The sequence below is a fragment of the Mesoplodon bidens genome, assembly GCF_964165515.1.
Source record: "Mesoplodon bidens genome assembly, chromosome: 9".
Classification (NCBI taxonomy): Eukaryota; Metazoa; Chordata; class Mammalia; order Artiodactyla; family Ziphiidae; genus Mesoplodon; species Mesoplodon bidens.
This window is the reverse complement of record NC_138166.1, coordinates 37,598,767-37,623,652: the sequence shown is the minus strand read 5'-3', so window position 1 is coordinate 37,623,652 and position 24,886 is coordinate 37,598,767. Positions and strand designations below refer to the sequence as shown.

Genomic DNA, 24,886 nt, shown 5'->3' with positions numbered 1-24,886 from the left:
GAGAATGTGAAGGGGAACCCTTGTGCACTGCTGGTGGGAAAGCAAATTCATACAGCCACTATGGTAAACAGTATGGAGGGTCCTCAAAAAACTAAAAACAGAACTACCATAGGACCTAGTGATTCCACTTCTAGCTATTTACCTGAAGAAAACAGAAACACTCATTTGAAAAGATATATACACCCCTATGTTCATTGAAGCATTATCAATACAATAGACAAGATGTAGAAACAACCTAAGTGACCATTGATAGATGAATGGATAAAGATGCAGTGCGTGTATATATGTATGTGTGTGTGTATATATATATATATGTATATAAGAGAATATTTCTCAGCCATAAAAAAGAATAAAATGTTGCTCTTTGTGACAACATGGATGGACCTGGAGTGCTTTACACCAAGTGAAATAAGTCAGACAGAGAAAATCAAACACTCTATGATTTCACTCATGTGGAATCTATAAAACAAAACAAATAAAACCAACATTCATAGAGAGAACAAAGTGCTGGTTGCTAGAGGGGAGGAAGGTGGGGGGGGATGGGTGAAAGAGGTGAAGATTAAGATGTACAAATTTTCAGTTACAAAATAAATAAGTCACAGGAATGTAATGTACAGCATAAGGCATATAGTAATAATACTGTAATAACTTAGCATGGTGACAGATGGTAATTGGATTTATATGGTGATCATTCATAACATATTAAAATATCAAATCACTATGTTGTACACCTGAAACTAATGTAAAGTCAATTATACTTCAATGAAAAAGAAAAAACAGTAACAATCAAAAGCTTGTTTATAAAACAGTGAAAAAAGTTTATACACAAATAAATGCAAAGACGCCCAGTGTTCATAGATGGGAAGATTTCATATTGTTCAAGTATCTATACTTGAACAGTGCAATGTGCACTTTCAATGCTTCCCCCAAAATCCTAGTGACTTTTTTTTTTATATAGATTTAGGAAAAAAATCTTGAAATTCAAAGAACCACCAAACACCTAGTATAGCCAAAACAATTTTAAGAAATGAGAACAAAGTTGGAGATACTACACTTCCTGATTTAAAAGTATATCACAATATTAAGTACTCAGAATAGCATGATACTGGAATAAAGTGAGAGACGTAGACCAACAGAATAGAATAGAGAGCCTAGAGATAAACCCACATACACACACTCCACTGATCTTTGCCAAGGGTTCTGAAAGTAAGAATGGGGAAAAGATCATCTCTTCAACAAATAGTGTTGGGGAAACTAGACGTCCAGATACAAATTAATAAAATTGGACCCCTATCTTACATCATACACAAAGTTAAACTCAAAGTGAAGTCTTAAACGTTAAGACCTAAAACGGTAAAACTCGTAGAACAGAGAAAACACTTCTTGACATTGCTTTTGGCAATGATTTCTTAGATATGGTACCAAAAACATGAGAAACAAAAGTAAATACAGACATATGGAACTGCATGAAACTAAAACTCTTCTGCAGAGCCAAAGGAAACAACAGAATGAAAAAGCTAAACTAAGGAATAGGAGATATTATTTGCTAAACCATGTATCTGATAAGGGTTTTTTAATACTGTAAGAGGTATAACTGCTTCATACTGTATTAGTTTCAGGTATACAACAATTCAGTATTTGTGTACATTGCAAAATGATTACCATGTTAAGTCTAGTTAACATCTGTCACCTAACATAGTTATAAATTTTTTTCTTGTGATGAGAACTTTTAACACGAGGTTAATATTCAATATCTGTGAGAAACTTGTAAAACTTAACAGCAATACAACCCAATTTTAAAATGGGCAAAGTACTTATACATTAATTTCTCCAAAAACGACATAATGGCCAACAGGTATCTGAAAAGATACTCAACATCATTGGTCAACAGGGGATCACAAATCGAAACTAAAATGAGATATCACCTCACAACAGTTAGGATGGCTATCATCTAGTTTAGGTAAAGGAAAGTGCTGCAAGGATGTGGAGAAATTGTTAACGCTTCTACACTGTTGGTGGGAATGTAAAATGGTACAGCCACTATGGAAAACTGAATGGAGGGTCCTGAACAAGCTAAATAGAGAGGAAAAAAACTGTCTTCTAACCCCATTCTCCTTTTAAAAAATCTCCAAACTTACATAGTTTTACTGGAAAGAATTTCAGCAATAGTATGTTTCTCATAAAAATTGTTCAAGAAAAATTACCCACCTCATTTTATAAAAATAACACAGCATTGCTATAGAACTCAGATAAGGACAGCACAAGAAATGAAAAGGGGCTTTTCCATGTATAAACACAGAGGAAAAATTCTAAATATCAAGTAGCTAAATCCAATAGTATAAAAAATTACATCAAGTAGTGTTTATCAAGGAATCAAAGATGGTTCGACATCAGTGAGTTTCAAGTTAATTCATCCCATTCGACAAAATGAGAAAAAGTCACATGATGATCTTGCTAGATATAGAAAATCAAAATTTCAAAAAGCATACTTGTGATTCTGCAAAAGAGATCAACTTTTTTGGAAAAGAGTTAAAGATTAGTTCAACTTGTTGAAGACTTTCTATCAAAATAACACCTACAACAAACAGACTCAAGTTAGATACAGTCCCTTTAAAGAAAATCCAGAAGAACATACTCCACTTTGCTCTTCTGCAACATGATACCAGAGGTCCTGGCCAAACCAACAATGAATAAATAAGGATTCAAAGGAAAAAGACAAATTTGTCATTATTTGCATACAGTATAATCATTTATGGGAAAACAGAATTCAAGAATAAACTTAAAACCAGAGTTCAATGAATCTGCCTATTATAAGTTCAATCCTCCAAAGAGGATGTGAGGGAACATAACAGCAAACGTAAGTTAGAAAGTACAAAATAAATTACAACAGCTAACACATCATCTAAGAAATTACTGATAAAGAATATGTAACACAAAGTAAAAATCCTTCAAAAATTTAAAAGATCTAAATGAATGAGCCATACTGTGCTCATAAACGGGACAACTTACTAAAGACATCAATTTGATCCCTTAGTTTATATCTCCAAAACATTCCAATAAAGCTTCCATCTGGTGGGAATTTATCAGGTTTCAAATTTTTTATCAAAGTAATAAAGGTCAATAGTTTAATCAGTCACATGTTATGCCCTACCTCAGACTCTCTTGGTCTCATACACCCTATGCCACTGAAGTGACTAACCACATGTGGGCCCACATGGTCCTACAGGCCACAAACCAGTCTCTGGTTTCTCCCTGTAGCTACCTCTGGACACAGTTACGGCTCCCATGGTGTAAGTCATGGGATCTGACTTCCCTTGGGACTGAGTTGTACAAGAACATTCAGAGCAGTACAGAGTTCATTCCCTGTGGGAGAAACTTCAACCAAAAGTTGAAGTTTGGGTTGAAGAGATGGCCGATGAATTCTGTCCCTTAGCAGGAAAAAATAGTTTCTTATAAGCCTGTCTGGACATGTCCTGTGTAATAAAGTGACCAGCTGTGTTTGTGAAGCAGTGGCCAGACTGGTACACATACCTCACATCATTATTTAAGCCTTGCCTAAGGCTCTATGTGCTAGGGCACCTGTGCTAAAACAGGCAATTTTTGAAGTAATTAACGAATTCAAAACAATGGGGTAGTTTTCACGGAAACAAATACATCCAAAAAGACTAAAGACTTAAGTGTGAACTGAAAAAACTAACACCAATAGACTATAACCACAACATAGGAACAAATTTAAGACCTTAAATGCACACAATTTGGCTGCATATAAATGAAGAACATTAAAGATAACATAAGCAGAGAAGTTATAGACTAAGGAAAAATATTTGTAATGTGTACAACTAAGAAAGGAATACATCCAGGATACAGAAGAAACTCCACCAAATAAAGAGGGAAGAAACTCAAGAAAATAGACAAATGATATTAATACACATTAATAAGATAAGCAACACAGAAATGTAAAAATATATGTAGAATGGTAGCAATAAAACTCAAATTAAAACAGAGATCAATATATAATATGCCTATTACATTGACAAAAATTAGAGGGGCTTCCCTGGTGGCGCAGTGGTTGAGAGTCCGCCTGCCGATGCAGGGGACACGGGTTCGTGCCCCAGTCCGGGAAGATCCCACATGCCGTGGAGCGGCTGGGCCCGTGAGCCATGGCCTCTGAGCCTGCACGTCCGGAGCCTGTGCTCTGCAACGGGAGAGGCCGCAGCGGTGAGAGGCCCGCGTACCGCAAAAAAAAAAAAAAAAAAAAAAAAATCAAGTGATTAGTTTTTAAACTGTACCATCAAAGCTTATCAATGTAAGGGAAGATTCAGAAAAAAAGCAAGTTTGTGAAGCAATAATTTATAAGGTTTTCTCCATATACATGAAGTAAATAAGAGACAAAGTACTGTTTTAGGCTATGGTTAAGAAACTTCTGAAGGTAAAAATATTCTCAAAGGAGATCCCAACCACTGTCACAGAATCGTTTTTTCTATAGCACTTTCGAATTTTTCCAAAATAGAACGAGAACTCATCTGGTTACCTGACTATATGTAAGTAGGATAACTGGAAGAAAAGTAAAGGCAGAAGAGAGAAGGATACAATCTTGAGAAATATGACCAATAGAGAAAAGCATGACTTTGGGAAGTGTTTAATGAAGTCAAACATACTATCAAGTTGTGCATTTATTTTCTCAAAGTCTAAACCTATAGATCATGGTTTTATTTATGAGATGTGCAACTTGCTACCATAGTTTGTGCCTGACATTTGAGGGGCAAAAATAATGTTTTGCAGATATTTCCACTAATTCAACAAGTCGCTCATTTCCAACTCAAAGCTTTACCATAAGAGCCCTCTCATTTGTTTTTCACTCGTTTTCTTTATAGTTTCTTCCATCTTTCACTTACTCATCCCACTCTACATATCTTTTCATTTCTATCCCTTTCTCAATTCTTCATTTATAAAAATGATTACTACCCTCCTCTCTTTCCTACTTCTCCTCTTCAAAACCCCATGTGATGTGAGGTTTCTTCTGAAACTCTATCCTGAGGCTCTTCCTCATCACCTCCAAATTCAATCCAGGCCCAACTAAACACAGAGAGGGAGGCAGAAGGAATGGGCAAGTACACTCTGTAAAAACAGCAATAAAACCTCCGAGAACTGTAATGCTTGTGGATACAAAGGAAAGACTCTTCATAAAGTTCAATGCTTTTGACTGGTTTCTTGTTAACTTGTCATTTAAAGCCCAATGTGTTAGCACTCAGTACAAGATACAACTCCTATTTTATTCTAATGCATGTGGGGTGTGAGCAGGGTACGTATTACAAAAGGAAATTCCTATTATATTCCTTTAATTTTATAATTGTATTCTTGGACCAAGAGACTTCAGTGACAGGAATCTTTAAGAATCAAAGGGCTGTTTTAGGCATGTTTTTGAAAGGTGTTTTTTTTTCCTTTCAGGTTAAACAGCCAGTTTTATTAAAATACTCTTAATGGGGATTGAGAAAATTTAACACCTAAGTATTAATCTCTGCAGTGAAGTCTAGTATACCAAACCAAAAGGTACATAATTAACACTGAAGAGAACAATTCTGTCACTGGTTGAGTCCTGCTCTGTCTTCCATGCATGTGCATTTTCATGAAAATTTAACAAGTTATCTTCTAATATTCTCATTGAGAACTTAAAAACTTGTGTTAGAAATGAGGCCAGGTCTCAATAAAGTTTATAATACCATCTGTGCCCATCATACCAATTTTCCTCAAGAAATTGATTCATGTAATTTTAAAAGCTTTTGTACAAAATTTTTCTAAAACAGTATAGAACATGATTATGTATTTGAATATTCAATAAGAATCCTCTGGACCAATCTGGTGTTTTCCTCATGTTTCTACAGACTGAGTAATTTTCACTACTGAATTTGTTACTCTTTAATTTAGCCATCTTTTCCTTTAGCAGCTGCTTAATGTATCATTAAAAATTCAAGGAATGAAAGTTTTTCAAATCGTTTTTAAGCAACAAAACCAAGTATGTGCGAAAGTCCAAAACCAATCAAAACCAAATACTTAAGTCTTTATATATTTTAAATGTGTATCACATCTGCAGATTTTTAATGACTTCAATTACTATCAACCCAGTCACGTCAGTATTCACATATCCAACTAGTTTTTCTGTTTTGTATGCATACTCATACACACACGTGTACATGTAAGCATAAATACATATTATATATAGTTAACATAACGAGTTATATTAATATCATGAGCATTTTCATGCTCCATAAAGATTCCCCCAAAACAACTTTGTGACTTTTTTTTTTTAACATCTTTATCGGAGTATAACTGCTCTACAATGGTGCACCAGCCTCCGCCCTACAACAAAGTGAATCAGTTACACATACACATATGTCCCCATATCTCTTCCCTCCTTTGTCTCACTCCCTCCCACCCTCCCTACCCCACCCCTCCAGGTGGTCACAAACCACCCAGCTGATCTCCCTGTGCTATGCGGCTGCTTCCCACTAGCTATCTATTTTACCTTTGGTAGTGTATATATATCCATGCCACTCTCTCACTTTGTCCCAGCTTACCCTTCTCCCTCCCCATATCCTCAAGTCCATGCTCTAGTAGGTCTGTGTCTTTATTCCCGTCTTACCCCTAGGTTCTTCATGACCTTTTTTTTTCTTAGATTCCATATATATGTGTTAGTATACAGTATTTGTTTTTCTCTTTGACTTACTTTACTCTGTATGACAGACTCTAGGTCCATCCACCTCACTACAAATAACTCAATTTCGTTTCTTTTTATGGCTGAGTAATCCATTGTATATATGTGCCACATCTTCTTTATCAATTCATTAAGTGACTCTTTAAATTCATTAAAACTAATCTCTAGAAATAGAGGCCGAATAGAATTTCTCACATTTACAAAAATGCTGCAAATCACTAGCTTTATACACAAATGTTTGCCTATACTTCTAATTTCTCAGATGAATTTCTTGAAGGTTTTAGAAAAAAATTCAGTATGTACATAACATATATTACCCCATGCAAAGCTTTTTACATAATAACTGACCTAAGTGTTAACACATAAACATGTATCTACATATACCCATGTATGGATAAAATTCTTACATTTGAAAATGTTAAGAACATCATGTAAGCTATGAGCTCTTCCAGGTGCTAGAGATAAGATAAAATTCCTGCTGTAATGGAGCGGTCATGCAGGAAAGAGAAAAATCTACCAAAAACACATTAGTGATATCTAATGAAACTAAAAGCAGAATTAAGCAATACATGACAGAGAATATTTTGTTATATAAGTTATCAGTGGAAAGCTTCTCTGAGGAGGTGACATTTGCATAGGGACCTAAATGCAGAGTGGAAACAGTGTTAATATCTTGAAAAAGTAGCCCAAAAGAAGCAGTACATTGGATATTTTTGATATTTATATGCACACACTTTGATGCTCATCCATTGAACAAATATGTACTTGGTACTAATAAAATATCAGGCAAGTTGCTAAGACAGGTACCATGCCTACTTTCACAGGGCTCATGGTCTAGCAGGGGAGTTGGACATTTCCCAAGTAATTATTCCATTCTAATTTTGATGCTGGGCAGAAAAAACAGGGCACTAGGAAAATGTGTAGTGGGTTAGACTAACCTAGTGGGGATCGGGGTGGACAGTAAAGGCTTCCCTAAATGATAATTTACTTACTATCTAAAGGATATACAGCAAGATAGGAAGTAAAGTTCCAGAAAGGACCAAACTTGTATTTGAGGAAATAAAGTGAGCATAACTAGAGCACACAGAACAAGAGGACGAATGACATGAGACAAGAAATCGTGGGGGAAACAATCCAGCAGATTCATATACAGAATTACAGCTTGACACCTATAACTTCCCAGCACCATTTGATGAGGAAAAGTCATCCATAACCTCAAACTCGGGAAAAACAACAAGAACAAAAACAAAAAAACAGGAAAAATCCACCTTTTTGGCCAGTCCATATGGCTTTGGATCAGATTAAGATGTGTTTCTTCTATGTATAATACAATCTCATATGACCTTACTTACAACTGCCCGATTTCTGCTCAACTCAGTAAATGATCAACTCTATTATGTATTTTCTATGTGAGTACCACAAAGCAAAGGTACACCCTTGATAAAATATAAAAAGTTCACATGTCAAGTCCACATTTCAAGGCCACATTAGTGATTGACCCATTTGATGGTTTTGCAGTTTTTTTAATCAAATATTTCAGTTTCCCATAAGTGTCCAGAAAATAGCCCTGGAAAATAGATATATTTTTTCTTTGGGATGATTTTGTGTATTTTTAGCTTAAGTGTAAGAATTTAAGAATAAAAGTCAGTATTTGCTATGGACTAGAGGTATCCTTTTCTATCCTAAAGCCTAGATACCTCCCCCCTCCCTGTGTCTCAGCTGATGATCTGCACCCCGCGTCACTGAGGAAATAAAAATCCGATAACAAACTCCAACAAATCTTCCCACTACATCTATTAATCTACATCTGTACCCAAATATGGCCTTTCCTCCTATCCCTGTGGATGAACTATTCATCCCCTCTCAATACAGTATGTCTTTTCCTTTCTACTAAATCACTCCATCATTATATCAATATGTTGTCATGCCATCCACCTTAATAAAATAAAAATCTCAGTTTAGAACCCCCTTTGGCCACCCCATTTTTCTGCTCCATATGCATGGAAGTTCCTATAAAAAGCAGCCCTCCTATTCTCTAGTCAATCAATTGCAACCAGGTTTCCATAACTAACACCACCACCACCCCGACACTGGAGATCTCACACTGCTAAGGCTTATTATGGTCAGTTCTCGATCCTTTTTTTAAACCACTATGCAGCATTTAACAACTGCTCAATCACTCTTGAACCCCTTTCTTCACTAGGCTTCTGGGACATTACCCTCTTACTCTTTGGCCACTCCTCTTCTGAAAAATGCCCCTTCCCAAGATATCCATGTCCTAATGCCCAGAATCTGAATAAGTCATTTAGACGGCAAAGGGACTTTGAAGATAAGATTAGAGATTTTGAGATGGGGAGATTATCTGGGACTATCTAGATGGGTCTGATGTCATCACTAGGATTAGATGTGACATTGAAATCAAGAGCTTGTAATGGTATGAGGGATAGGCCAGAAGCCAAGGAATGCAGGTGGCCTCTAGAAACTGGAAAAGTCAAGGAAATAGTCTCCCCTGTAGTCTCAAGAAACACAGCCCTACCACCTTGATTTTAGATTTCTGATCTCTAGAATTTTAAAGTATTTTTTTAATTCTGTAAGTTTGTGGTAATTTGTTTCAACAGTAATAGGAAACTAATACATCTTCCCAAACTCAATCTTTGCCCCAGGGTTCAGCCTTTGTAGCTCTTACTTTCTCTGTACCTGTTTTTCTAGTTATGTCAGTTGACTCCAAGGCATTAAATGCCTGCATGATGGCAATTCTCAAGTGCCTATCATTATCTGGATCTTTCCACAGAATTCTAGTTCCATATAGTCAAAATTGTTAAGGGATACAGTTGAGTATGTCTAAAGGAAATCTCAAACTTAGTCTATCAGAACCAAACTTTTGATCTGATCACACAAAACCACCTCTTCCTCTTGCATTCTCCATCCCAATAAAGGGCAACTGCAATTGGGAGATCGGGATTAACATACATACACTATTGATACTATGTATAAAATAGATAACTAATAAGTACCTACTGTATAGCATAGGGAATTCTACTTAATGCTCTGTGTTGACCTAAATGGGAAGAAAATCCAAAAAAGAGGGGATATATGTATACTTATAGCTGATTCATTTTGCTGTACAGTAGAAACACATTTTAAAGGAACTATACTCCAACAAAAATTAATAAAAAAGAAAAAAAAAGGGGCAACTGCATTCTAGTTATTCAGAGCAAATTCTTGGACTCATGATTCTTCCCATTCTGATATCCCATACGTGACCAATTGGCTTATCCTCATTTTATTTTTAAATATCTTCAGAACAAACACTTCACACCAAATACTCTACTATCCAAATTGCCCTAATTGTCATCATCTTTGCCTTGATCATCACTATAGCTTACTTCTTTCCCTTACCTTCTGTAAGGTACCATCCCCACAACTAACAGGTGACCCCATAGAAGTGAGGTTTCACACAGCACCATCCAAAGTCTTCCCTTCTCATTCAGGGTAAAATCTAAAGCCCACAACATTGCCTTTAAGGCTCAACAAGATACTGGACCCAGGTACACCTCCTACTTCCCCCCCATGATGTCATTCTCTTCCAGCCTTGCTCCACCTTCTTAGGGTCTGCGTCCTGTGCGTAAAATAACGTTTTGTCAGTTACCTTGCATGACTTATTGCCTCACTTACTTCCTGATGTTGGTTTAAACTTTACCTTTTCACAGAGTACTTCTGACCACTCTGTAGAGAACAACTTCCCACCCTTGGAACTCCGTCCTATCTTGCTCTTCTCTATTCGTTAAAAGCGAACATATATATACACAAATCATATAGATGAGAGAAATCTTTTATACAAATTTCCTTATGAATGCCTTTATGATCAAAAATAATTTTCATAAGAACTTGTATCAAAACCTCCAAAATGGCTTGAGAATTCCTCATCTGAACCACAGAACAGTTATTTTTGTGTGACTATGTTCTCATTCTCCCAAGAACGCAACAGAAGAGAATTTATCACATACAACGGATACCTTAGGGTGTTGGTTCCCAAAATTCAGTGTCAGTCAGGATCACGTGGCCAGCTTGCTTGTTAAAACACAAAAGGGTGGGCCTTATTCCCACAATTTCTAAATAACTAAGTCTGAGGTGGAGGCTCAGAATTTGCATTTTAACAAGTTCCAAAACATGCTTTTGCTGCTGGTCTGGGAACCATAATTTGAGAACTACTACCTCAGTGCATTAGGGCTTAGTTCTCTACCCAAAACCGTTGAAACATGCTACTCGAATGTGAAGATCATAAGGTTATATTAAATTTTCTAAGATAGAGCTATCATATTTATTCTTCTTAATGTAAATGCTTATATAAAGATGAACAAATTCTTTCATTAATCTTAAAAAATATTAGAAATATTTAGGAAGATTTAGGCTTTTTAGGATTATCGATAGGGTAATATTTGCTTAATGATCAAATACAGGTAAATTTCTATATAACAAGTTTTAAGAAAACAAAACAAACCACTGATGACTATTCATACCATGAAAACTGATTACAATTTACATTCTCAATATTTAAAACAGTAACTGATAGTCAAGATTGATTCATTGTAATTAACTTTCTATCCAAAATGCGGTATTCTTTTATTATAAAAGTCAATATTTATGTTACCATTATCTCATATTATTTAAAGTCCATCTATCTCTATTTACTGACTGTCTAACATCAGCCAAGCACTGCCTTAGTTGTTGTAAGTGATCTCATTTCATTGGGAAGTTTCTGACAAGCACAATACCTGATGTTTAATAACTGTTTAATAAACAAACACAGAAATGAATAGCAGTAAAATTTACAGGTACAAAAATGTTTCCAAAACATGAAAACAAAGACAATCCACTATAATCTAAACATGAATGATTTGATATTTTGAAATCACTTACCTTTAAAATTTTAACAAAATATCTATACAGCTGTGCAAAATGTTTACTACATTAGGCCTGAGATTGCAGGCCTGAGCAGTAGACCTGCTCACCAGGTGGGCCCTCGGCCGGTGCCCGGGAACTTGGCTCTTGGAGTGTTTCCAGTGAACAGTTAACAGGTAAGAGTGGCTCACTGAGCCTAGATGTTCACATAAACAATATGGTTTACAATATGGTTTATGTTGAACACCGGCTTTTCTCCTGGGAGTCTGAAGTTTGTGTGCAAGGCAGAGGGTATCTATGTGACCAACACAATACCTTAGACATCAAATCTCTAATGGGCTTCCCTGAAAAGAAACATCACACCCAAGCTGCTCCCTTTTTACTGCTGGACGGAAGGCGTACTTTGTGCGACACTGAAGGAGACAGATCATGAGGAAGATTACACATGGATTCCTCCAGACTATGCCTGGGTCTTTTTCTCTTATCATCCAACTTCACTCTAATCAATTTTAGCCTTGAGTCCAACTATGTACTCAGTTCCATGAGTTCTTCTAGCTAATCTCTAAATATGGGGGTTGTTCTTAGAGATCCTCAACACAGCAGACTGTCAAAAAGCCAAGATTCTTACCTGCTGATACGCTTCATAGATCACATCAAATAGAAAGGCCTGTGGCATTTCACTTGCCCTGTGTCTCACACGTTCCAGTGAGTGGTCTAAGCAGCCATCTACAGATGGACTGATGACAGTAGATACAAGAGGTCGGATTGCTCCTGCAGCCTAAAGGATAAACAGAGAAGCAAAAGACACAATTATTTCAGTTAGAAAATATCTGAAAGTCAAATTCTGAACTCCGTATCTTTATTTTGAAACAGATCTTATACCTTCAACAAGCTACCTCAAGAACATATTTAAACAAGTCTTAATTTCTTTCATAAATCAAATCATTTCCAGTCAAAAACCAATCTCATACCACTACAGTTCCATATATTAGAGACAGAAATAATTTTCCATTATGGATCCAAAATCCTCTTCATCACAGGCCATTGAAGTCAAATACGAAAAAATGATGCTAAAATACAACTGAGTATTCCCTGAAGATGGGAAGAAGGAGACTATTGTCTAAGAACTGAAATGGATTATACGTGAATATTTACTTGTTAGTGTGCCTTCAAGTATTTAATTTACACATTACATCATTAAGGAAAAAGACATATTCCCTAAGATCCCCAAAATGAGCTCAGCCACCAGCCAAGTGACAGTGAATATATGTCTTGCTCTAACTCCTGCAAAAAAACAGCTCCATTCAAACATAGCATCAATGCAACGCTCCCTGAGGCTAATATCCATTGATTTCAATTGCTCTCATGAAAGCTGTCTCATTTATAGATGCATCTAAACTTTAAAAAGACACCTTATCTGACAGCTTTTCCCTTTACCTTTAATAAGTTTCACTGTAATATAGTCTTGAAGATCATTACCAGACAGCTACCTTGGTGAACTAGCCTTAAAATAAACTTCCTAGGGTAGGCCTTAACCCAGCTGTCTTATATTGACTATAAAATGTCCTATCTTTCATGTAATTGCAGCATATAACATTAATACCTAAGAACAAATTTGGTCTCAAGGAGACCAACATCTGAGAAGGACAGTCCATAAACTAGTTTACAAAAGCCAAGGGACTGGCTGAAAATCAAAGCTAATGTGAGAGCCAAGTAGACTGTACAAATTGTGTGGCCATTTCCAGTGACTCAAGCAGAGATTTGGAGCCTAGGCACAATAGCAAAAGTGAAGAGACAGCCAGGGGTGATAGGGAAGGAGTAAAGTCCAAGTAGGTGAAAGGTAGATAAAGAGCAAGCCCGTGGGCTTCCCTGGTGGCGCAGTGGTTGAGAGTCCCCCTGCGGATGCAGGGGACACGGGTTCGTGCCCCGGTCCGGGAGGATCCCTCATGCCGCAGAGCGGCTGGGCCCATGAGCCATGGCTGCTGAGCCTGCGCGTTCGGAGCCTGTGCTCCTCAACGGGAGAGGCCACAGCAGTGAGAGGCCCGCGTACCGCAAAAAAAAAAAAAAAAAAAAAAAGAGCAAGCCCGTATGGTAGTTCTAGTTTAAGGAACCCCCATACTGTTCTCCATAGTGGCTATACCAGTTTACTTTACCACCAACAGTACAGGAGGGTTCCCTTTTCTCCGCATCCTCTCCAGCATTTATTGTTTGTAGATTGTGTGTGTGTGGGGGGGGGGGGTTACGCAGGCCTCTCACTGTTGTGGCCTCTCCCATTGCGGAGCACAGGTCATGGCTCACGGGCGTGGCCACTCCGCGGCATGTGGGATCTTCCCAGACCGGGGCACGAACCCGTGTCCCCTGCATTGGCAGGCAGATTCTTAACCACTGCACCACCAGGGAAGCCCTGTTTGTAGATTTTTTGATGATGGCCATTCTGACCAGTGTGAGGTGATACCTCATTATAGTTTTTATTTGCATTTCTCTAATGATTAGTGATATTGAGCATTTTTCATGTGCCTTTTGGCCATCTGTATGTCTTCTCTGGAGAAATGTCCATTTGTTTTTTTGATACTGAGCTGCATGAGTTGTATATTTTGGAGATAAATCCTTTGTCAGTTGCTTCATTTGCAAATATTTTCTCCCATTTTGAGGGTTGTCTTTTCGTCTTGTTTATGGTTTCCTTTGCTGTGCAAAAGCTTTTAAATTTCATTAGGTCCCATTTGTTTTTGTTTTTCTTTCCATTTCTCTAGGAGGTGGGCCAAAAAGGATCTTGCTGTGATTTAGGTCATAGAGTGTTCTGCCTATGTTTTCCTCAAAGAGTTTTTACAGTTGCTGGCCTTACATTTAGGTCTTTAATCCATTTTGAATTTATTTTTGTGTATGGTGTTACAGAGTGTTCTAATTTCATTCTTTTACATGTAGCTGTCCAGTTTTCCCAGCACCACTTATTGAAGAGACTGTCTTTTCTCCATTGTATATCCTTGCTTCCTTTGTCATTGATTAGGTGATCCAGCAATCCCACTCCTGGGCATATATCCAGAGAAAACGATAATTCAAAAAGATACATGCACCCCAATGTTTATTGTAGCACTATTTACAATAGCCAGGACATGGAAGCAACCTAAATGTCCATCAACAGAGGAATGGATAAAGAAGATGTGGCACATATATACAATGGAATATTACTCAGCCATGACAAAGAATGAAATAATGCCATTTGCAGCAACATGAATGAACCCAGAGATTGTCATACTGAGTGAAGTTAAGTCAGACAGAGAAAGACAAATATCAGACGGTATCACTTATATGTGGAATCTAAAAATAAGGGTACAAGTGAACTTATCTACAAAACAGAAATAGAGTTACAGATGTAGAAAACAAACCTATGGTTACCAGGGGGTAAGCAGGGGAGGGATAAATTGGGAGGTTGGGATTAACATATACACATTACTGTATATAAAATAGATAACTAGTAAGGACATACTGTAGAGCACAGGGAACTCTACTCAATACTCAATACTCTGTAATGGCCGATATGGGAAAAGAATCTAAAAAAGAGTGGATATATGTATATGTATAACTGATTCACTTTGCTGTACACCTGAAACTAACACAACATTGTAAATCAACTATACTCCAGTTAAAAAAAAAAAGAGCAAGCCCGACTTGTCAAGCCTAGCACCTATCAGCAGAGGTTAGAAGACAGGAAAGGAACACACATGCACACACGTCATAGTGCTTTTTAAGGAAAAAAATATAGTTCTATTACTTATAGTTAATTAACTACTTACAGTTAATTCCATGCCAGACAATGACATAAAAATTTAAAAGAACATGAGACATACAAAATGTCTCCATAAAGAGCTGTGCAGACTCTCTGCAACTAGAGAAAAGCATTTTTAAAAAACAACCATTTAAAGCCGTTGAAAATTGTCCTAAGGGCATTCAATAAATTAACATTTAAGAATATCTCTTAAACCTTGGAAAGAACAGAGTCTGTGGTACTGGAACCGTCATCTGTTTTTTTTCCTTCATTCCACAACATCCAGCTCAATGTGACTTAAGTTCCACTCAGAGTAGTTATGGCCAAAAAGAAAGGGTTCCCTCTCCCACAGCTCCCAGTGGGAGGGGCAGAGCGCCAGCATTTCCCATCCCACTCAATTCCATGTCACAAAGGCTCAGTTACCAGCAAGTATGACCAAGAGGCTGTAGACTCCCTTCACCCACATAGCCTCCACCCAATAGAGTGGAAGACCCGCCCCAGGCATGGTAGGTAGAGAATACTGGGGCCCTGATCACGCTTGGCCCAGTCACACACAGGGCAGAGGTTCTGTGCCAGGAGAGGCAAAAAGAAGATGAGTCTAATGCCTCCAGGCAGCACCCTGCTCACGAAGTAGTGGTATCACTCAAACAACATGCCCACCTATAGCTCCAAAGCAGTGGCATGGTGATTTCCACAGGGAGAAAGACAGGCTCTAAAAAGAGACAGCTACTAAGCTCTCCCCAAGGGAACTTGCTTAACTGGAAGTGTGAGGAAGTTTAAGGGTAAGCACACTCTCAAAAGAAAAAGAGATCATGGTAAGCCATTAAGAGGAAGGTGAGAGCTTCATGAGAGCAAAAAACTGAACCATAGGGAAGCTAGTTTAACAGAGACAACCAGAACAAGAGACAGCTAACAAGAATCACCCATCCACCCACCCCCAGAATCAGAGCAAACCTCCAATACCGGCTTTACAAACTACCCCTGGCTAAGGGACCAGAATTTACTTGGATCAAACTGTAGGGTACTTTATTTGGCATTGTTCCGAAAAAAGAGCAGTCAGCAGGCAATGAATGGAGCTTATCAGTTGGGTGTCAAAGGCAGACAGTATAACAGAAATCGGGGAAATACAGATGAAGCGAACCCTGCTAAAACAACTGTCATTCTGTGGTGACTGAACACTTGTCTAGAACTGCACCCTCTGAAGTGACTTCAGAGGTTTTGCCCTGTACAGGAATAAGACTGGGACTTTGCTGTTCTATTTCAGTAGCCAAGAAAATAATAAGCCTTGGGGAGGTACTTGGAACTGACAAAATACATTATCCAAAACATGCATTTTTCAACAACAACCAAAAAATGGAAAGACATGCATCCAAACAGGAAGGTGTGATCTATACAAAGAAAAAAAAAAAAGCAGGCAACAGAAACTGCCTGTGAGAGGGCCCAAGTGTCACACTTAACAGGTAAGACTTCAAATCAGGTATTATAAACATATTCAAAGAACAAAAGGATATCATGCATAAAGAAATAAAGTATGATGACCATTAGTATTATCAATATTAGGAATACATATTTTTAAAAAATGAGTAGCAATTTTAGAATTGCAAAATAGCTAAAATGAAAAATTCACTAGAGGGGTTCTACAATAGATTTGAACAGAAGAATAACTGAACTTAAAGTCAGATCAATAGATTACACAAAGAAAAATGAACAGATTCACAGAGAAACGTAGGACATCATTACAGACATTTTTGTAATAGGAGTACCAGAAGGAAAATGAAGGCAAGAAAGGAGCAGAAAAAATATTCAAAAAATTATGACTGAAAATTTCCCAAGAAAAGCAATCTGTACACTCAAGGAGCTCAGTATACTCAAAGCAGAATACACACAAAGAAATTCATATCCAGACACATCATATTAAAAATGCGAAAGCTAAAATCACAGGAAAAAAACTTGAAAGCAGCCAAGGAAAAATGTTTTATCATTAACAAGGGAACACCAATAAGATTAACAACTGATTCTAATCAGAAACAATGGAAGCCAGAAGGCAAGTGGGTGATATGGTAACTGCTCAAAATAAAAACTTGTTAAAGGTTAAGTCCAGCAAAATGAGCATTTACAAAGATCAGATCAAAATAAAGATTCTGAGCAAACAAGCAGAATTTGTGGCTAGCTGGTTCACCCCATGAACACTGAAAATCTTTAAGCTCAAAGAAAGCAACCCTAGACAATAATTCAAATCCACATGAAAAAAGAACATGAATCATTTAAAAAGAATTAAAAAGTTATAAATGCCTTTTTCTCCTCTCTTATGTTAAGAGGTTTAAAAAGGAATGTATAAAATAAATATAAAAGTTAACTGATCAACCTATAATATTGAAATATATATTTGACAAAAACAGCATATTGTGACAAGGAAAAGATGAGTAAAGGTGTATCACAGGAAGAAACTAACAGATGATAACTTGAATCTACAGTAACAAATGAAAACTGAAAATGGAAAACAAAAAAGTTACTATGACATTCCATATAAATACAGCTCACCTTTCTTCTCAACTTCTGTAACTGGTGTAAACTAAGATGAAGTGATAACAACAATGGATTATTGGGCTTCTAACATACATGCACCTGTAACACTAACAGCACAAAAAGGCAGAAAAGGGAATAGACCTATTGAAGAGTAACATTTCTGTACCTCCCTAGATTTTAGTTAGCATATATCTGAATCATGTTAAGATGTATACTGTAAGCCCTAGAGTAGCCACTAAGAAAATAAAAAGTTAAAGTGAGAAAATAAACAAATTAATGTTCCATAGAAAATATTCATTTGATATGAAAGTAAGCAGTAATGAGAAAAGAGACACACATGAAACAGAAAATAAAGTGGCCAATGTATATCAATAACATTAATTTTCAGTGGATTAAACAATCCAAACTCACATTGTCAAATTGGATTAAAAACCCAACTGTATGCTGTCTACAGGAGACACACATTTGAGACTCAAAGATCCAAATATACTGAATACAGAAGGATGAAAAAGGATACATATCAAGCTAACAGCAACCTGTAAGAAAGCTGGAGTAGCTACACCAGAAAAAATCCAAAAATGTTAAAGATAAAGCCATCTTATAATTTAAAAAAGGTCAATTCAACAAGATATAAAAATTTATCTAACAGATCCCCAAGTACATGAAGCAAAAATTGGTAAGATTTAAAGGAGAAATAAATAATCCAGCAGTTGGAGATATCAACACTCCACTTTCAATAATGACTAGAACAACTAGGCAGAAGATGACCATGGAAATAAGACTTGAAAAGCACTATAAAACAACTATATCTAACATATCTATTGAATACTCCACCAACAAAAGTCTATGTTCTCCTCAAGTACACATGGAGAGTTCTCCAGATCAGACCATATGTTTGGCCATAAAACAAGACACAATAAATTTTAAAGAATTAAAGTCATACTAAGTACGTTCTCTGATCTTAAGAGTGAAATTAGAAAACAGTGGTGCAGCCACTATGGATAACAGTATGGAGGTTCCTCAGAAAGTTAAAGATAGAGCTACAAAATGATGCAGAGATTCTACTTCTGGTTATTTATCTGAAGCAAACAAAAACACGAACTCAAAGATACCCACCCCCATATTCACTGCAGCATTATTTACAATAGCCAAGACATGGAAACCTAAATGGCCATCTTCAGGACATGTGAAGACCTCAAGGTCATTATGCTAAGTGAAATTAATCAGAAAGACAAATACTGTATGATCCCACTTACGTGGAACTTAAACAAAACAAAGGACAGAAATTGCTCATAGATACAGAGAACAGCTTGATGGGAGACGTGGGTAAAATGTGTGAAGGAAGTTAAAAGGTACAAACTTCCAGTTATGAAATACATCATTGGGATATAATATAGTTAATACTATATTGCATATTTGAAAGTTGCTGAGAGACTAGATCTTAAGTCTCTTCAGAAGAAATTCTGTAACTATTTATGGTGACAGATACAGACTTATTGTGGTAATTTCTCAATATATACAAATGTTGAAACATGTTGTACACCTGCCTTGAATCCAGTATGTTGTATGTCAATTATACCTCAAAAAATGTTTTAGAGAAACAAAAAGAAATGTGAGAATTAAGAACATAGCAGTTGGGCTTCCCTGGTGGTGCAGTGGTTAAGAAACCACCTGCCAATGCAAGGGACATGGTTTCCAGCCCTTGTCCGGGAGGATCCCACATGCCTCGGGTCAACTAAGCCCGTGCACCACAACTACTGAGCCTGCGCTCTACAGCCTGCGAGCCACAACTACTGAGCCCACAGGCCACAACTACTGAGCCCACAGGCCACAACTACTGAAGCCTGCATGCCTAGAGCCTGTGCGCTCCACAATAAGAGAGGCCACCGCAATGAGAAGCCCGCACACCGCAGCTAAGAGTAGTCCCCGTTTGCCGCAACTAGAGAGAGCCCATGCACAGCAATGAAGACCCAAAACGCAGCCAAAAATAAACTTAAAATAGCAAAAAACATAACAAAAAAAATACAGCAATTGAACAACACACTACTAAATGAATCCAAGAAGAAATCACCATGGAAAAGATACTTTGAGATCAGTAACATACACAATGTAAAGTAACTTGAGAAAGCAGCTAAAGCAGTCCTAAGAGAGATTTATAGCTGTAATTGTGTATATATAAAAGGACATTTTCAAAATCAAAACCCTAAAATTCCACCTCAAGATACTGAAAAAAAGAGAAAGACTTAAGCTAATGCAGGCATAATAATAAACATAAGAGCAGAAAATAGAATAGAGAAAAACCAAAACCAAAAGTTGGTTCTTTGAAAAAAATTAAACAGTTTTTTTTTCTAGTTTAGCTAAAGGTTTATAAGACTCAAATAAGTAATATCAGGAATGAAAGTGGTGACATTTCCACTAACCTTATAGAAATAAGGAGTAAGAAAACTGCAAGCGTATTTTAACAAATTAGGTAACAGATAAAATTACATTTTCCTAGAAAGACACAACCAAAACTAATTCAAAGATAGAAAATCTGAATAGACCTTTAAGAAAATGAGGCATTTTTTAATTTCCCACGAAGAAAAGCCCAGGCCCAGATGGCTTCACTGGTTAATTATAATGAAAGTATTTTTTTCAATACCAGTTCCTCACACTATTTCAAAAAAAAATAGGAGGGAACACTTCCCAACTCACTCTTTAAGACCAATATTACCAAAACCAGAGACATTACAAAAAAAACAAACTACAGATCAATACTCCTGAAAGATATAAACACAAAAATCTTCAAGATAACAAACCAAATTTGGCAACATGTTAGTAGTATTGTGCACCATGACCAAGTGGGATTTATCCCAAGAAAGCAAAATTAATTTAACATACCAAAAAAAATCAATGTAATACACCATATTAATAGAATAAGTAACAGAAACACATGAACATCTCAATAGACTCAGAAAAAGTATCTGACAATATCCAACACTTCATGAAAAAAGCATGCAACAAACTAACAGAAGAGAACTTGCTCAATCTGATCAAGGGCATCTACAAAAAAATCCACAGCTGACATCATACTTAATGGTGTGATGACTTAATGTTTTCTTCAACATCAGGAACAAGGATGTCCACTGTTGCCACTTTTAATAAAAGCACTGGAAGTTCTTGTCAGGGCAGTTATGCAGGAACATCTAATAAAGGCATCCAAGAAAAGTAAACTATCTTCACTTGCAGATGACACAATCTTATACATAGATAATTCTAATGAATCCACTAAAAATACTATTAGAACTAATAAACTAGTTTAGCAAGAATGCAGAGGACAAGATTAATATATAAAAGTTAACTGTATTTCTATATATTTGCAAGGAACAATCCAAAAGTAATTCATTTATAGTAACTTCAAAAAGAATCCTTAGGAATATATTTAACAAAAGTGCAATATATTTAAATATACACAGTAAGTGCAAAACTTTCTAAGAACTACAAAAAATTTCCTACCTCTTTTCTAAGATCCAACATCTCCACAAAGTTACTGGCATCCAGTGCTTCTCATGTAGGTCTCTATAGCAATAGTCTTCTGTCCTGCCTCAATTTTGTATTCTTTTACTGAATTGTCTCCATTAGAGTACATGCATTTTGTGACATCTCCCATCATTAAGTCAGTCTTCCATTGATCATACATCTGCCAGTTAGTACCAGTTTAAAATAAGACTCTTTCAAACAATTGTCCCTACTATACTATTCCTTATCTGTAATTTTTCTCTCCTCCCGTGTGCTCTGTAGTCTACTTTTATTAGGATTTTATCTCCACAACTCCACAAAATAAATTTTTCAAGCTCACAATGACCCTCACATTGCTAAATCCAATGGATAGCTCTTTATCTTCTTGAGGACATTTGTTCACTTGGTTTTCAGAAACCATTATCACCAAGCAAACTCTCTCATCTTCTCACACTTTAAATCCTAGATCCTTATATCCTCCTTCTAAATGGAAAGCATTTCCAGAACTCGTACCTCAGACTTCCCTAGCTACATTCATTCCATAGGTGACCTCTTCAAGTCCCATAGTTTCAAATACTATCTTATACGAGGCTTCGCAAATCTATAAATCCAGCCCAGATATTTCTCCTTAAATCTGGAGTTGTACATCCGAATACCTATTAAACATCTCCATTCAGATCAAAACACACAACCAGACTATAAATATCCAAGTTCTGGTTTCACCTATACCACACACCCCTAACTGGCTCCTCTACAGATGTTCCCATCTACATAAACGTCTACTCTATTCTTTTAGTCGTTCTTACCAAAAACACTGAAGGTCATTGACTTCTCCTCCTCTCATATTTCCTATCCAAACCATCAGCAAAACATCAGCTTCAAAATATCCCAAAGCTGCCCACTTTTCATTGTTTCTACTGCCACAATCTGAACCCAAGGCACCCATATTCACTCTCTCAGATCCCACACAAATCAAGAGCCATAAAGACATTAGTAATTTTGGCTATATTGAAATAAAAATGCTTGCTCATCACAAAACAGTATTTTAAAAAGAAATTTTTAAAAGGGAGATAATAGTTACAAAGCATATACTTTGCAAAGTATTCATTTCCAGAATAACCCCAACAAACCAGTGGTTATTTGAGAACTAGAAACAGGGGCAAAAGATTTACATGTGCAATTCAATGAGAACACATAAAGCCCATAAATATATGAAGAATACCCAACCTACTTATAACGTGCCAATTTAAACCACAAAGAGAAAGCACTTTCCACTATCTGGATTAGAAAAAAATAAGTAACAGTGTCAACTGATGGTGAGAATGTGGGGCAACAAACTGTTGTTAATACACTATTGGTGACTGTAAATTGATACAAATCTAGAAAATAATTCAGCATCATCTGGTAAGGCTGGTAACATGGACACATCTTGACTAGAGAAATCCTTGCACATGTGCACCAGAAGATATGAGTAGCACTGTTCATGCTAGCAATGTTCATATTAGCATAAACTAAAAACAAATGTCCACTAACTGTAAACAGACAAATTGTGACATATGAAGTAGTGATCATGAAGGCATTATAGATGCAGATTAATGTGAATACATTTCCCCCAATACACTGGACAAAAAATATATATACAAAACAGTTAAAAATCATACGAATATGTGAATTATACCGCAACAAAAAAATAAAATCTAACAAGTATGTTCTTTAGGGATACACGCTACAAAACTGAAGACAAGGGCAAGAAAACAAAGTTCAAAATAATGTTTATCCACCTGGGAGGAGTAAACAAGATCAAGGCAGGGACAGAGTTTCACAGTGACCAGTAATGCCCTATTTATTATACCATGTGGTAGATCTGCAAGTGTCCGAAGTTCTCTGACTGTTTTTGGTATTTTTAAAAAGAGAATTTCTAAGATGTGTATTTATGGACCCTCATTTTGATTACTGAAAACTAACTTCAAGAGTAGAGATCATTCATTTTTGAGATGTCATTATAGGATTAGTATATTGCAGAAATTACTAGGTTCTTTCCTATGGAAGCTAAAACATCAGTTGGAAAGTAACACAACATAAAGACAATTGAAAGCACAAGGTGGCTACCAGCTTCCTAAGTCTCACTACACAAAAAGCCAAAGAAAAGAGTCACAAGTGAAAATACCTCTGCTGTCCAAGTATGGACAAAGTGAGTTGCCTCTAAAATACAGCTATCTGAGACGTTTGTTTTATAAAATGTAATTCCCAAGTTACCAAACACACTGTTTCCATGGGAATTAGCATAATGAGCTCTGAATGGAAGCTTAACAGCTCAGCACCAGTGATTAGGTGCCTCTCAGGGTAATCTATCAAATATTTCCATATATCAATGCATGGAAAACATCATAGATACAAATCATACAATACGAATAAAGAACCCCACCTCTACTGTTTACTTTTAAAAGCAAAATTGAACAATGCTTATCATCCATCAACACAGCAGGTACTAACATGCATCCCTCCTCAGGCATCTGCATTCAAGCTAATTATGACACTACAACAGAAATCCTCTGACTAGGTAATTACAATTTCAGTTAGCTGAGTTATCTTTATTCAGAGACTACTTAATAAATGTTTACAGAATAACGTCTTCAAAGCTAATCATTGCCAATTATGAGATTTTGACTATTTCACATTTTTATAGTAGAATATTTCCCATCTCCTTTTATGAGGAAAGAATCTATAGTTTATTCAGTATAGAAATATAGGTTTTAGAAAAACCTGTCCAAACTGTGCTATCACTACAAAGTATCCCTAAACCTGAATATGAAGCACAAAGGCATGAGGAGCCCCCACTGTACACTAAACTTTAATTCTGGACAATTAGAGTAATACCATTTATCTGAAACCTAATATGATCAGAGATAAACTTGGATATGTACTAAACTTGAATTCCTAGGTATACTCATCTTTCCTTAATCTACCCTTTCAAACTTCATTTTAAAGTAATTAATTGAACAGATTTGCAAGGGCAGATAGTTTCAGGTAATTAAGCAAAACAAAAGCCTTTCACAAAGCAGCTTCTCTAGCATCAGAAACAGATCAAGTTTCACCTCAGACCATGGCAGTCAGGGAATAAGTAGTTCACCACCTGCCCTGGACTTAATTTAAACCTTTGTCAACATTTCCCAAGAAATAATCAGAACTCACTGTTTTCTTCCAGACCTCACTCATTCTTTAGACATAGGACTTAAGTCAATACCAAACTTTCTCTTGAGTAGATAACAAAGGATCCACTTGGCCCAGGAGAGCTTATTACCTGACCCCCACCCAGGACTGAACTCTGACCTTCAGTGTGGATCATCATGACCACAACCACCCAGAGATCAAGCGATTACTAGCCATGGTCAATTCTACTTTATGTCAAATTTCCAAATACAGAGTCAAATATCTGTTAAGTGATTTTTTCATCTCTATTTTAAAACAATCCACTCCTAGGTATT

General features: G+C 36.6%; 1 protein-coding gene across 5 annotated transcripts in view; it reads right to left on the bottom strand.

The window, feature by feature from the left end:
* CRPPA (CDP-L-ribitol pyrophosphorylase A) overlaps window positions 1–24,886 on the bottom strand; it is a 305,310-nt gene that overhangs the window by 259,574 nt on the left and 20,850 nt on the right. For all 5 annotated transcript variants that reach the window (XR_014016649.1, XM_081244009.1, XM_081244008.1 and 2 more), the window contains exon 3: window positions 12,243–12,392. Coding sequence is in view for 4 of the 5 variants with exons in the window: in XM_081244009.1 (XP_081100135.1) it covers window positions 12,243–12,392 (150 nt within the window). In the remaining variant the exon portion in view is untranslated. The remainder of the gene's footprint in view (window positions 1–12,242; window positions 12,393–24,886) is intronic.